Raw genomic sequence first — 15,678 nt, 5'->3', positions numbered from 1 at the left:
CATCCAAAATAGAGGGCTGCTGAGGTCACAAATAGAGCCTCCTGCTTAGCAGGGGGGTTGGGTGAGGCTCAGAGCACAAGGCCTGCCTCTGAGCCCCAGGGGGGAACCAATCAAGATAGTTGCAAGAGCAACACGGATGGAGCTGGAAGGGAATATGCTCAGAGAAATAAGCCAGAAAGAAAAAGAAAAGTATCAGATGGTTTCAATTATAGGAGGAATGTAGTGGAACCAAATAAGGGATCAAAAAAAAAGTAATTATAATAAAAATCACAATCAACAGGCAATGATAAATCAGATATTCTGCAGGGGAGGAGGAAGGAGAGGGATCAAAACAGGGGAGGGGAGAGCACAAGGGACTATGGTGATGGTGCACGGGTGAACTGGTGGTGGGAATTTCACGGTGACTACACGAGAGAAGTAATCATACACTGTACAAAAATAAAGAATGATGTAAAATATATGTATATATATTTATATAATTTAAAAAAGAAAGATGCAAGAGCAGGAGCTTACTTAAGACCACATAGATGGTTCAGGTCGCTCCCCCATCCTCACTTGCAGCTCAGCAGAGGGGAGCACACTGTCTCCCAAAGGGAGCCCTTCGGGCCACACCACCCAGCCCAACCACCACCACCCAACCCAAGAAGTTGTGGAATTGCAGAGGTGGCAGATCGAATCCTAACAACCTTGCTCTTTATCGAACACAGAGGGGTGTCACAGCCAGAAGGCCGCAGTATTGTTTCTACCAGGCTTTAGACTTTGGGCTACCTCTTGGAAGGTCCACCTTCAAAAGTGAGACCAACGGTTTCCTGAAAGCAAAGTAGCTAAACGACCAATTCATCAAATGGCCAATCTACAGTCTCATGGATTTTCTGAACATTTTGCTAATGTTACCAACTTCTCGGGTCTGTAGCAAGTCCTATGGGCTGGAACGACTTCATGGGTTTTCAAAGGCTCGTGTGGTGCCTTAGTTGTCTGGTTTTCACCTGCTTAGAGCAGCATTTGAAGGAATGTTCCTTTTATCAAAGGCTAAGGATGGTTTATCCTTCCTTTGAATCTATTTGACTTCTGAGTAGTTAACAAAGACGATGTTCTTGAACGTAGACTTTTCTTGAATGAGTTAGTCACTAGGTCTGCTTCCCTTCACTTTCTGCTTTTCTATCTCCATTCTCCCTTTGTCTCCCCCAAACATCTCCCCCATCTGCCCCTTCTTCTCTCCCATTTGTGTCCTTATGCTCATCCATCTTCCTCTCCTGTCTGATCTCTCCTCTCTGGCCCCGTCTCTCCCACCTGCCTTCCCTAGTCCCCTCTTATTTCCACCCCTTACTCTTCCCTTCCCGCACCCTCGGTCTGTCCATCTCCACTTCCCCCTCTCTGCAGCCCAGTCTCTCCTACTACAGCAGTGAGCTGGGGTCAGAGTTTACAGAACCTTCCTGAAAATGGTGTAATGAGGAAAAATGGAAATCAGCTACTTTAACTTTACAACAATTGTAGAAAATCATGCTGGAAAAGTTTCAACCATGCTTTGGTGTTAACCTTGTAAACAGCTGAAGGAGCCAATGTTTGGTAAATTTGAGAAGTTAGTCATTGAAGGGACTGGCTATAAGTTTGTCCACTTTGAGCCCATCAAGAGAAACCTGAGCGTGTTTGTGAGTCTGCAATTTCTGCTCCTAAATCAAGGTCTTAAGGGCAGCCTTCTCTGGAATTTAATATTTTGGGCAGAAAACCTGCTTTCAACTGAATTTTGTGCTTTCACAGCTCGCTAATTCTTTCCCAAGTGGGCAGGGGCTGGGTTACCTTTGCACCCTAATCCAGTACCTTCCCTAAGTTCAAAAATTAATTCAGTGATTCAGAGGGAAGTGGAAGACCAGGCTGACAGGGTGGGAAGGAAGTGCATTCCAGAATCAAATCTTGGAGTAGGTCCTTAGCCACTCAGCTAAAGCCTTGCCTATTCGTAAGCCCAGACATCTCTCTCTGATGAGGCTGTGGTAAAGGTTCATTAGATAGTTGTAAAGTGCAAAGCCTGGCACATAATATATGCTCACTGTCTTTTAAAACCACACGTGAATCCCCACTGAGTACCAGTTACTGCAATGTAAGCAACGTAAACCCCATACGCAGTAATGCGGAAGCTGTGTTCGTTATGCTCTGACAATTTACACTGACCATCTCTTATTCCTCTCAGTCTGAAATCCAGATTTCTTATGCCCCAAAATCAGAATTTAGAACAATTTCTCTTCACTAGCTGCCTCAACTCTTCATCAACACCAACAATGGGCAGATAGCCACCTCTGTGCGGGGCAGTTTTCTTAGGTGTTCCTTGGTGTTCTTAGGTGTTCCTTGGTCCTGAGGGACCCCAGGGAGCAAAGTGATCATGGGTCTTCTTAAAAAAGAACTGTTTCTAATTGGGAAACAGACCAGCTGCAGCTTCTAAAACCAGGATCAAGATTTCCTTAGTTCCCCTCCAGTTTTAAGCAAGAACATTTGGGGATGCAAAACAGAGTGAGAATGAAGTTTGTTATAAAAAGTAAGTCCTTTTCTACAAATATTTACACATGTAACAAGGAACCAAGGAGAAACCCTAATCAGATTTGGTCAGAGTTCACAGTATACTTTCGTATATCCTTTTGGTCCAAGAAACTCAGAAAGGCAGAAATAAATAAATCAAACTGTGACGGTATAGCTTCAAATATCATTTAGATAAGTAAAAAGATCTCATTGTAACAGATCATGCAAACGAGAACACAGACACAAAAATAAGGGCTGATCCAGGCATACCCATTTGCTACAGATATTAAACATCAGGTCTTAAAAGTATAAATCACAACCAGATCATAACATAAACACCACATAAACTTTGTGTTCCCACACCTTTGCTAGGGTTTACTTAAGAGGTGAGACTATAAGAAAATGTGAGGAATTTTGACAAACACGGCAGAACTCACTGAGGAAAATGAATACTGAAGCTTTAAAGTGTCACTGGTGTGGCCAGAGACACCTCTATGTCAACAAATTCTCTTGAGAATTGCCACCACTCTGGTAATTGTGTGTGTGTGTGTGTGGGGGGTGGGGGTGAGTGAGTATGAAAGTATATGTGTGCTTAACAAGATAAATGTTTGCCAGTCAGAGAACACCGGCTAGTATGAGCTGGCCCCAGAGGGTTTCGATCCCAGCTGTCATGTAATAAACCACATGATCTCGGGTGCCTTACTTCTCCTGCTGCGACTCTCCCCTTGAGAAACACCAGCCCCCTATTGTGGGGTGTCGTAGGGCTTTCTTGAGTAAACTGGCACCGCCCTTAAAAAATATGACTTTCTTCTCTCCATTTCTTTTTTTTGTTCGTTTGTTTTTAATGTGCAACTATTAACAAATATTCCTGTTTTCCTTCTCTTGAGGGCTACATCCTCTTTTTCTAACAGTCAAAAGGAACAGGTGTTGAAATGATGGACATGCAGGCTGCAGAATGTTCCTATCTACTCTAAGACATGCGTGAGTGAGAACTAAGGCAGAAGTTTCAGGCTGGTTCAGACAGTACTGCTGAAGAAAGCTGTAAGAGACTCAAAGAGAGGTGTGCTGAGAAGCAGTAGTCACAGCAGAATTGCTGCCTGGTCTCTCCAGGTAGCCCCGGGAGGGGTGGGCATCTGTCTGCACAAGCGAGGCCCCTCACCGTCATTCTCCAGTGAATGCCACCCACATGTCCCTTCAGTTGCCATTAAGCGTGAAAGCTTGAATGACAATGAGTCTGAAGCTTCCACGTTTCCTGAGAATCAGGAGAGCTCACCCAGATCCAGTTCTGGAGATACTCTGCCCTCTGCTCAAACAACTCTGCTGACCACCCTCCCTGCCGTCCCACCAAGGGTGCCGAGGACTTTGCAAATAACCCAGCCCCTAGCACTACTTGACTCCACAAAGCCCAGGAGCCAGGCTTTCCTTCTCCATTTCCTTCAACATGGTAAATGTCACCCTCATTGTTTCCTTTAGGAAGGAATGTGCAGAATTTTCTTGAACGTCTTCCTGAAGTTCTCATTGCATAAGGGGTAGATGAGGGGGTTCAGTGTGGAGTTGATGTAGCCCAGCCAGATGGTGAACATGTGCACGTGCTCGTTACAACAGCTCTTGCAGAAGGCGATGACCATGAAGAAGATGAAGTAAGGGATCCAGCAGAGGATGAAGGCCGCCATGATAAACCCCAGCTGTTTGGCGGCCTTCCGTTCTCGGTTCAGGTGCAAGCCAGACACGTACTGCCGCGAGTGTGAGCGCAGTCTCTTCCAGGTGAACTTAATGTAATCTAGGCCTGTGTTCGACCCTTTTCTTGACTTGCCTTTCCCTGGATCTGGCTCTGTGAGGGTTTCTGAGTCCGTCCTGGAGAAGGACTGGCTGTCACCCAGGACCTGGTCCTCTGACAAGTCACTGGCCCTGTGCGTGCTCAGGCCCTGCTCATCTGTCTCGCGCTCTCCCCGACTCTGGTGGATGGTGTCGTATTCCCTGCCTCGGCCCTCTGCCTCCGCCTGCATCTGCACCATGTTAAGTGGGAAGCAGTGGAGTCTGTTCACTTCTCCATCCTTATCTTGGCTGGAGACACCAGGAGACTTCAACTCCTCGGGGTCTCGGGACGCTGGTTTCAAGGGAGGTCCATCGCTAACATTGTTCGACTTCCTCTTCAGAAGCTCCCAGGGAGACCCCTTCCCCGGCTTCTTGGCACCCACCTTGCAACTCTCTGACCTCATTTTGATTTCAGAGAAGAAAGGGAGGGACCCATTGATGAGCTCCCGGTGCTGACAGTGCAGCTGCACGGCCTTGTAGATCCTGGCGTAGAACCAGAGCATCAGCAAGGTGGGCAGGTAGAAGTTGATGATCGCGGTCATGATTTTGAACCAGGTGACGTCGTAAAAGTCCGTCTCGCACTTGTCCTCCCGATGCCGGGAGCCCTGCGGCATGAAGTGAGGCCAGCCCAGAATGGGAATGACCCACAAGAAGGAGAGGAACCAGGCACCCAGGATGGTGACCGAGGCTTGGGTCTTGGTGCGATACTTCAGGTATCTGAGGGGATGCTGGACCGAGCGGTAGCGGTCGATGCACAAAATGAAGACGCTGAAAATGGACGCCGTGCTGGCCACATAGTCCATGGAAAGCCAGAAGAGACAGAGCGGCCGGCCCAGAGACCACTTGGACATGAGGAGGTAGAGGATGTTCATGGGCATGACCACGGCCCCCACGATCAGGTCCGCCACCGAGAGGCTGACGATGTACAGGTTCCCCACAGTGTGCAGCTTCCGCTCGCTATGCACGGCGTATAGCACCAGTAGGTTGAGCCCCACGGTGACCAAGGAGACGGTGCTCAGGACCACCACCAGCGGCATCAGCTGTGGGCTGGCCATGGTGGTCTTGTTCCCCTCACACATCTTGCCTTCTGAGATGCAGGAGGAATTGGGAAGGTTCATTGGCGCAAGAGCGGCCTCCAGCTAGGGCTCACTCCCTGCGAGGAAAGACAAAGGTGAAGCGTCAGTAGAGCCTCTCAGCACCATCACTCTGCTCTCCTGCGGGTGGCAGGAACTGTGGGTTCCCTCCAGCCACAGTCCCCACTTCCCCAGTCCTGCCTGCCTACCTTTGTGCAGTGACTCTTCATGAATGCCTGGTCTGCTTCTGGGTGTTGGGACTATAGGACAGTGAACACAAAAACCCTCTGCCCACATGCCAGTGAGAGAGCTGGGCAGGAACAAGGTGACAGAAGTGAGTTCCATATGCTAAGTCCCATGTGGCAGCACTCTGGGAGGGTGGGCTGCGGCACCTGGGTCTAGGCTGAGTGTGGCGTTCTAGTTCCTCTGTGCCAGCGGCTGCTCTGGGAGTGTTCATGAGACACATCTGGCCAAGAAAGTAGATGGCAGTGGTGGGGTTCTAGAAAATTCCTCCTCTCTCACAAAATGACAACACGGAAGGGGGTTGTTTCCTGCTTGCTCTCTCCTTCCGAAAGAAAGTGATGGTTGGGGCTGTGGAGTCATCTTGGGGCCATCAGGGAAGCCACTGCGACCAGCCGGAAGCCTGCTCTCACTGGCTACTGAATCAACGCGGAATCGTCCTCGTCCAAATTGGTGATTATGGGAAAGAATTAAATGTCTGCTTTGCTGAAGTCACTGTTCTGAGAGGTTTTACTTGCTGCTAAAAGCACTAGCTGTATGGGGGAGGTTATGAATATCAAGAGCATGAGTAAATCGAGCACATCTCCTGAGATGAGTGGTTCTCCAACGAAAAGGGGGGCCATGTTTTCGAGACATATTTTGTATTATTTTACTTCTGTATTTGAAAAAAAAATTTTTTTTATTATATAAGCTGTATAAAGTAATATGTAACAAAACCTTTGCTAACCTTCTTTGCTAAACCTTCTTTGCTGAAAACAGGCTGTCTCCTGTTACTGGTGACCTTCAGTGGGGTGGGAGGTAGGTAGGTTCTAAAACTTCTAGAAGGGGTGTTCAATTTTTATACTCATCAAAAAGTAATTTAAAGAAAACCAAGAAACCCTGAGAGCGTTAATCTTTCTTCAGAACTTAGCAAAACGAATTCTGACAAAGCCAGATACATTCTGAGGAGGCTAAATATATATACATTTTTAAGATTAAAAAATCCAGACCCCAAGGCAGTTGATCTCTGTGGAAAGAACCTTCTGGGCTGGAAAGTACCATTTGGGGGACTGATCTCGCCCCAGCTCTGCCACTAGTTTTCCAATGGGTTGGATGAGCAGGGCGCAGAGGGGCTCCATGCCGCCTCTTCAGACTGCAGCCCTCTTCTCCTCCAGCTCTGGGGCACCTCGGTCTCCCAACTCTCGGACTTCTTCAGTAGCAGAGCCTTCCCTGTGGACTGTCCTGCCCACGCGGTCTGCTCAGGGGCCTTTCCCATGCACCCTCCTGACACCCCAATCATTACCTCTGAGGACAACCCCCAAATCGTCAGTTTCGGCCTGTGTTCTTTCTCCTTCCTGCATCCGATACCCACTATCCAACACCCTACAGCTTCACCTCAGCCCCAACTGAGCTGAACTCCTGGATTTGTCCAGTCACCTCAGGGAGGAGGGAAGACGGCGGAGGACGTCCCATTCGAGGGTCATTTAGTTTCTGTCGATGGGACTAGGAGGCAGCAGAAGTGGGAAGCAGCTCCCGGAAACACCCGCACAGCCTGGCCTTCTCCAGGGAGCCTCGCCTCTCTCTCCTCCGTGTCTCATTTCTCTTCCTCATTACCTGGAGGAAATTTCTCTTTTTGCTTGATTGCACATAGGAGGGAAGACATTCTCCTTCCCCGCCCCCATGGAACATACACCATTTATCATGCGACAATCATATTTGACAGAAAAAGGAAAAGTTTTGACTGAATTGGGATAGCGAACTAAAAGCCAGCGCTGTGCATTAAGCATCTGCAACTCATTTTGAAATGAGTCAAGAAGCAGCTGGCTGGCTGGCCGGCCAGAACGGGTAAGTGAATCTCCATACGAGGAGGCGAAAAGAGCAAAATGTCGGCGTGAAACCTCGGTGGTGGCACGCTCCTAGCTTTTTAACTTTGTTGGTAATTTTTATGACAAAATATTGGGGAAAACTAATGCAGCCTAAGTTTCTCTTCGCCAGCTAACTCTCCCCATAAGCTCAATTCTTTATCGGCTTTCCTCGTAGCTCGGGTATGTCACTTTGCATAAAGATGATGGCAAAGGATGAATAAACATTTCTTGAATGGCAGATGACTATGAGATTTCTCGGTTCAGAACAGATTCATTCAACACGTATTTACTGTGAAAGTTCTCTTTTTTAGCTCCGTGATCTGTTTCAGGGATAAGAAACCCCACTTTTGTCCTCTGGAGTCACAGGATTAGGAGGATTCCTGGAAAGGTGGCAGCCCCCCACTCCATGCTGCATAGGGGCTCATTCTGACACGCCCCTGCATAGGGGCCCATGCTGAACCCTCACCCATGCTGCATAGGGACCAGCTTAGCGGCTGAACCCCCCTTCCACCCAGGATCACCATGGGGAGAGAGTGGTGGCATTTCTGGGTGCCTGGACCCCAGGCCCGTTGTGTCCCTCCTGGCCTCTTTTCTTCTCACCTCAGGCAGGCCCGAGTAGTGACACGACTCTTACGAGGCCTTTTCCCTTGGGGATCTGCATTTTGAAAAACAGATTTGTGAATGGTTTTCCCTCTGTAAATGCCAAAGGAACCTCAGGCACCTGGCAGTGTGGGAGGCGTCTGGAGACACCGATCCTCATTTCCCCTCACCCCCACAGGAGGCCATGTTCCCCTCAGGATGTCCACACCCCACCAAATTCTGATGCGCCCACTCTGGGTTCAAGACTAAGCCATCTGCAGTGAGGCTAGAGACAAGGCTCTGGGGAGGGAATGGAAGCTGGAGGAGGCACTTGGAGCAGCAGGCGGTGGGCCCTGCAACTCCCACAGCCTGTGTCCCTGGGGACCCCCCCCCCCCCAGAAAGGAGCGTGCTCTGGACACAGGAGCCTGCTTGCCCCCTGGGCATTGCCCTCACTGGGTGAGTTGGCCTGAGCACAAGGCCTCACCTGCAAAGCAGGGGAGCTATTTCTACCTCCCTCCCTGGGCCCAGGGGAGGATCCAGGGGCGGGAAAGCTCTGCAAGGTGATGACTTGGTGACAAGCACAAAGGGACCCTTCTCCTCTAAGAGGCTGGTGCGTACAAACGAGCCATATTTTTTGAATTAAGGCAGTGGCTCCATTCCAAAACCATTAGCTGCAGTCGGGCCTCTTCCTAGACTGATTACAAACAGTCTGATCTAATCAGGTCCATGCACCAGCAAATAAACCAAGGCAGCCACGGCCCTGCTGCACGCCAGGAAAGTTGCGCCAGCGTCTGTGACAGTGAGGAGCCCAGGTTGGGCGTGCGCGTGTCACCTGCCGCTTATTAAATGCCACAAGCTCATAGAGAGGCCACAATCCCTAAGGTACAGCTGTGGAAATGGCCAGTTCAGGCTCAGAGGGGTGAAGCAACTTACTCAAAGCCACATGGCTAGGGCATGGCTGGCGAAGCCAAGATCCAAACCTGACTTACCTAACTCAGGGTTTCTTACTCTCCTTCCTTAGCCACCTGGGGTTTGAGAAGCCTTTGCCGTGAAGAGCTGTCCTGTGTTTTATTGCATTTTTTGCAGCATCCCTGGCCTCTACCTACTAGATGCCAGTGGTGCCCCCACCTCACTTCCAGGCATGACAATAAAAGAGATCTCTAGCTATTGCCAGATATTCCCTGGGGGGCAAAAGTTTCCTTGGTTAAAAGCACTGGTCTTACTGAAGAATACCCACCCTGAGCTACTCTACTCCCTGCCTGCCAGGGAGATCAGCCTTCAGCTCAAGGTAAGGAAGGACTTGCTAAAAATAGACACGCTCTGCAATGCAGTGAATTGCCTGGGTGCTTAGTGAGCGCTGCGTCACGGGGGGTATGCAAGAAGTAGGCCAGATCTGATTCCAAGTTAGAAATAGTCCTGCTTTCTCAGGGGCCATGATTTACTAAGTACTGCGAGTGGTGCTGGTTTTAGATAAAACCACCCAATGAGACCAATGGGCAGGGGGTTCTGCTGAGGGCCAGGAGGGAAGCAAGGAGGTCTAAGGAGAAGCTGATGTAGAATGAGACTCCAGGCCCACACCACTCTGCTGTCCCCCCACTCATCAGGGCTGGTCCAAGGCGGCTTGGTACCTTCTGGGCGGCAGCAAAGAGCAGGGTGCAAAATCCAGGTTTTGTAGCAGGGAAACCACTGCTCTAAAGCCACTTGTATGGCTAGCAAGCTGGGCAAGACGCTTCCCTTCACCAGGCCTCAGTGTTCCTCACTGGTGGCTAAACCAGGGATAAAGCCCCAGAACAGAGCCTGGCTTCTGAGAAGTGCTTGGTTAATAGCAGGGACTGTTTTCTTCCATTTCTTGGTGACATAAAGATCCCACAGCCAGAGGAGGAATCACTCTTCACCTCTCCTGTTTTTCACCGTGGCAGAAACCGCTAACAGTCTCCCAATGCTGTGCTAATGGTCTTCCAGCATAGACTTCCCTCTATTGAGGAGCAGCCTTCTGATCTTAGCTGCGTACGTGGCTGTCTGGGATGGGGATTACATTCCCAAGCTCCTGGAGCTGGGGAGGGCCCTGGGACTCCATTTCAGGGAAGTGGAGATGGCGAATCCAGAAAGCATCCCCAAAGGAAAGTCGTGTTCTGTTTTTTGGCCCTTCAATCTCCCAGGGGGCTGGAATATGGGTAGGATGAATGGTGCCTCCTGGACCATCTTGGGAACATGAGGAAGAGCCACAAAACCTCAAAACGGGAGAAACAGCCATCTGGAAGGAGCTGAGGTCCCTGATGATGGCAAAGCCCCCACACCAGCCAGAAATGCCAACTCTGGGGTTCTCTGTCATGCACAGCCGAACAGACTCCTACTGACGCGCTGCCCCCAAGCTCGAGGAGCTGGCAATTATCAAGAGAAGAAAAGCAAAAGAGAAGCGGGCGTCACATACACAAAAAATCAAATCAAATCCAATTTAAAACTCTAGACCACCACAGGACAGACGGTAACTGAGGTAAGACCAAAGCCCGTGGCAGAGGAGCACTGAGGCAGCTGCAGGGGCCCCAGGGCAGCAGGGAAGGGGCTATGTGAGTTGGCCCTTGAAGGAGGAGCGGAAGTTCCCTAGAGGAACGAGGAGGACATAAAGGCCAAAGAGGGAAAGAAGGAAAGAACAACGAAAGGTCCTTGGGTTCAAGGACCTGGGAGGGGAAAGACGGGGCAGAGGAGGCTTCTCTGGAAGCTTCCCCTCTTGACTAGGCCCTGCCTGCGCCACTCCCCTGCCCGGGGGTGTCCTTCTGACTTGTGTGCCCACAGTGTCCAACACCCCCTTTATTCAGCTCTCCTGTGGCACAGTCATTCTTTCTTTAGCCGATTCTCCCCACTAAATGGGGATCCACTCCAGGGCAAGGGGTGCATCTGCTCCTTCTGTTTCCAAGGGGCGGCGACACCAGTGACCAACGAGGGGATGCCCTTGTTGACGGCAGGCTCCACCCTTTGCACTCACTGCCAGTCTCTGTGCTGGTCCCAGGCTGGCACGTGGTAAGGTCAGCAGACATTTACTGGGTGAGCCCTGAAGAAATGAGGCACAGAGGGGAGCAGGGAAGACAGCAGAAGGCACCAGAGAAGCACCCGGATAGCCATTCAGCACCTTCTTCATGGGATGTTTAAGCCAACACAATTTGGAGAGAAGATTTACTCATGAGTAGTGATAACTTTCAGCTAACTTTTCCACTTTTCCTTGGCAACTTTGTTAGAGATGTCATTCCTGGTCACCCAAAATGTGAAGAAAGGCTTGTGTGAGAGCATAGGGCAGCACAATGCAAACATGATTTATGATAGGAAATAATCAAACATTTGGTAACTAAACATTTAACAGGACAGCTACAGAACAATCATGTGGCCACTGATAATCACATTTACGAAGCTCCAATAACGATATGGGAAAATGTTCTTTGACAAAATTAAATTTACAGAGATTGTCTGCACAAGATGACGTCAACTCTGTTACCTAATAGGCTGACCACAAGGGGGTTCTCTGTACAGTCTATTAACAGTGGGTTCCTCTGGGTGCTGGTCAATGTTTATTGTCGTTGGTATCCCCATTGATTTCATTAATGAGAATGTTTTAGTTTTACAAGAGGGAAGATAATGACTAACTGCACTCATTTTTAAAAACAAAGCCAAGAAGATTTATTCTACTGAGAAAATGTATAAAATGCTTTCCACATTCTTATCACATCTTTTATTTTCTTTAGTACAAAGTTTTAGCATCTGAGATTCCTTCTGATACATAAAAACTGCCTCACCCACCACTCCCCATTCCAAAACACTCCACCCTCCCCTCGTTTGCCTTGGACAGCTGTTTTGGTCAAATAAGTCTGAACATTCTTTTTTTTTTTTTTTTGTACTAATACAGGTAGCCAGCATGAGAGAGCATCCCCACCTCTCCAGTACTGCCTCTTTTCATTGAGTCCGGTCTGGGCATCATTTCCATAAAACACCCAGGCTTATCAGTGCTCCTGGCTGAGGGACAAAGAGCAGACTGCAAATTACAAAATCTTGTTAGGAGTCCAGGGCTGCAGAGACATGGTGACCTAGAATCTAGGGCAGTGCTCAGTGAAGAGTCAGTCTCCAACTAAGATGCAAGAGGGAGACAGATGCCTTTGTGGGCAGGCAGTAGCCCCGAAGACTCTTCCAAGGGAGGGGGGTGGTACACATTCAAATGTCTACAAGGTCAGGGAGGAAAAGGCAACTGTGTGTGGAGCAAGAGGGAATGGTGGGGACTGTGGCAACTTTGGGAGCATATTCTCTATCTGCAGAGGACAGATGGCACTCAGATGCCACCAACTGCTGCAGGGCCAGATCTGCTTTTTTAAAAAACAAATCACAAAAACTGGACTTATATGTGAAATCTGTATATTTTCAAATGTCTTCAATCATTCAGTGGTTTCATTTGTTTCCATGAACACTTGGAAATAGGTCAAATAAAAACAAATTTGGTGGGCATGACCTGTAAGCCTTGCAACAGGAATGTCTGGTTAGTTCATAGGGGTCCAGACTGCCGAATATGAGATGATGAACCTGGAGTTGATGCCTTTTGGGCATCTGCCCCTCTCACATTAAGCCTACTCTGAAAGCCACCCATGGCAGATAGTTAAACCATGGAACCCCTACCCATGCGCGCATGTGATTGGATCAGAGACTTTCATCTGACCCTAAATGGGCCAATCATTTTAAGTCTCTCTTCTGGAAAACTGGAATTGAAGCTGTGCAAGAGGGACAGTATACTGGTCTCCTAAACGGCTGTGATAGGGAAGTAGAGGCTGAGGTTGCCACGGGGGGGCTGTTGTTCATCTCCAGCCTAGAGTGGGAGGGGAAGGAGTTCTTACAGAAGGTGGCAATAGACAAATGCAAAGATTCACCTGCTGGAGCAATTGCTATCTGTGTGCCCCACGATGAATTTAGACCTTTCTCTTAAACCAAATACTACAAATGGACAACGTCCTAAATGTAAGTTCTAGCCTCATCAAACTCTTAGAAGAAATTACAGGAGAGGGCCTCCCCGGTGGCGCAGCCTCTGCAGCGCTGGTTCGATTCCCGGCCGCCAGATTAGGGTCCCACATGGCGTGGCAGACCTCTCCTGCCGCCCGCTGCTTCCCTCAGCAGTGTATTTCGTCAGTCTGCCTGCTCTGCTCTCCCCTCTGACTCTGGTGAATTCTCTCACCCTCCCGTGCTTCTGACTATATCCAGGGTTTGTATAAATAAATCTTTAAAAAAAAAAAAAGAAATTATAGGAGGAAAGTTTTGTGATCTTGAGTTAGACAAAGATTTCTTAGATCCAACACAATCAAGGGAAAAAAAATGCTTCAAAAGGTACCACAAAGGAAGGGAAAAGCTACAGAATGGGAGAAAATGTTTATATTTAATGTATTTGAACTAGACATGATATATCCATAACATAGAAATAATTCTTCAAACTTAGTAAGATGAATAACCCCAATTTTAAAATGGATAAAGGATTAGAAAAGACATTTCAACAAAGAAGAGTCAGGAATGGCTCAAAAGTCCATGAAAAGATGGGCGACATTATTTATCACCAGCAAAACAAAGATCAAATCCACTTCACACCTGCTAGGATAATAATTTTTTTAGATAATAATTTTTTTTAGAATCCATACATATTGCTGGTAGGAATGTAAAATGGTGCAGCCTCAGTAGAAAAGTTTGGCAATTAAACAAGGTTTCCACAGGATGTACTGATGCCTACCCAACGGAAAACATGTCCCTCCCAAAATTTGTATATATGAGTTCACAGCATCATGCATACTGGCCCCAAAGTGAAAATGACTTAAATGTACATCAACTGGTATGTAATAAAAAAATAGGGTATGGTATATTCATGCAATGGAAGATTATTTAGCAATAAAAAGGAACAAAGTACTGATGAATGCTATAATGTTGATCAACTGCAAGCCCATCAACACTAAGTGACTCCAGTCAGACAGAATCAACACATTGTGCGATTACATTTATATGAAAAGTCTAGAACAGGAAAGGCCATAGAGTCACAAGGGAGATTAGTGGTTGACTGGTGTTTGTGGGAAGAATGACAATGTTCTAAAATTGGATTCTGATGACCAGTGTACAACTCCGTAAATTTACTAGCAATAATTGAATTACATTAGTCATTTGAAATGGGTGAGTTTCATGTCACGTAAATGATTCCTCAGTAAAGGTGTTTTGAAAACAAAATTCAGTGGCCCAAGGAAGAATCTGCCCATGTTTCCAGATTTCTCTGTTTTTAACATTATTTACATATGCTATAATTGCTTCCCAATGTATCTACCAGGCAGTGATATTTTGAAAATAAAATAAAGAAGTGTCATAAAGAACCACTAAAACTGGGTCACAAATTTACCCAAGTTTCCCCAGGAGCCAGAACAGAGCAGGAAACAGGTTCAAGATCCTAGTGTCATTTAAGTGAGGGCAAACTCACAGATTAGCAGAAGGCAGCTCCAGCAGGTGCACGTTTAGATTAACTGTATCTCGCCATTTCCTGTAAAGGAGGCATAGTGAGATCTTCACACACCTTCTGACCTGATGATCATCAGAAGCGGAAGCATGGACAGAACCTGGCTGCATCACACCCTACTTCTTGTGCCTCTGGAGCATCTCTCTTCTTAAAAATTGCCTTGAGATTTGGAAGGTTTGTCTGCTCTTCCCAACCCCCACTCCTGCCGTGACCAGCTGGTATTTTTTAAATGTGGCACAGGAAAAGGAAGCTGAAGAATAATTATCACCAACTGGCAAACAAAAGAAATATAAAGTTCAGCCCCATTGTGTTATATTCTCTGGCCTTGAGAAACAGTGAAGAAAAACAAAACTAGTGTTTCTGACTTTCTACAAGCCACCCTTGGGTTGGGACATTTCCAGCATGTTGCCTCACTGAATCCTCACAGGGCTGCTGACCTCACAATAAAGGAATTATTTTTGTCCCTATTTTAAAGCGTAGAAACAGAGGCTCCTAGAGTTTATAGAGTTTGGTGTCCTGGACTAAGAGCCAAGGATGGTTGAAGAGAAAAAATTTCATTTATTCATTTGTTTGTTCACTTTTAATTATTCAAGGTGCTTATTAACAGGGACTGGCAGTTTGTTGGCTTTTTTAAAAAATAAAATTGCAAACTTTGATTACAAATTTTAAAGTTCTTAAAGATCTCAACTTGACCAGCTATGAAACAATTTTTAAAAACCTTTAAAGGTGTACTGAGAAAAAGCATGTTTTTTAAAAGAAAAAAATAAATAAACACGTGTGTCATTATCAAAGAAAGACGCCTCTTCTGACTATGGAATCCATGGGCAGAAAGCAAGCTGATGAAGCTTCATTTAAAGACCCAAGTGGGGGCATCCCTAGTGGTGCAAGGGGTTAAGATGCAACCTATGAAGCTAGCCACAGCTAACTGCAGCACGAGTTCGAACCCCAGACAACCAGGGAGCAACCCACATGGCCCAGCAGACCTTCCCTGCCTCACCCACTGCTCCCCTCAGCATTGTATTTCAGTCAGTCTGCCTGTTCTGTTCCCCACTCTGTCTCTGGTGAATCCTCTCATCCCCCGCACGCACCTCTGGCCTGTACCCCAGT

At 47.5% G+C, this 15,678-nt stretch overlaps 1 protein-coding gene across 15 annotated transcripts in view; it reads right to left on the bottom strand.

The window, feature by feature from the left end:
* Window positions 1-15,678, bottom strand: part of HRH1 (histamine receptor H1) — a 127,437-nt gene that overhangs the window by 1,439 nt on the left and 110,320 nt on the right. For 11 of the 15 annotated variants that reach the window (XM_054697531.1, XM_054697425.1, XM_054697469.1 and 8 more), the window contains one exon: window positions 475-5,476. The exons of 1 other annotated variant lie outside the window; for it this stretch is intronic. In XM_054697531.1, the coding sequence (XP_054553506.1) occupies window positions 3,978-5,441 (1,464 nt within the window). In that variant the 5' untranslated portion in view covers window positions 5,442-5,476 and the 3' untranslated portion in view covers window positions 475-3,977. 3 more of the 15 variants (XM_054697441.1, XM_054697624.1, XM_037522874.2) reach the window with 3 other exon arrangements.

The sequence above is a fragment of the Talpa occidentalis genome, unplaced genomic scaffold, assembly GCF_014898055.3.
Source record: "Talpa occidentalis isolate TD23 unplaced genomic scaffold, MPIMG_talOcc4v2.1 talOcc4.10, whole genome shotgun sequence".
Lineage (NCBI taxonomy): Eukaryota > Metazoa > Chordata > Mammalia > Eulipotyphla > Talpidae > Talpa > Talpa occidentalis.
This window is presented reverse-complemented; position numbering and strand designations above follow the sequence as displayed.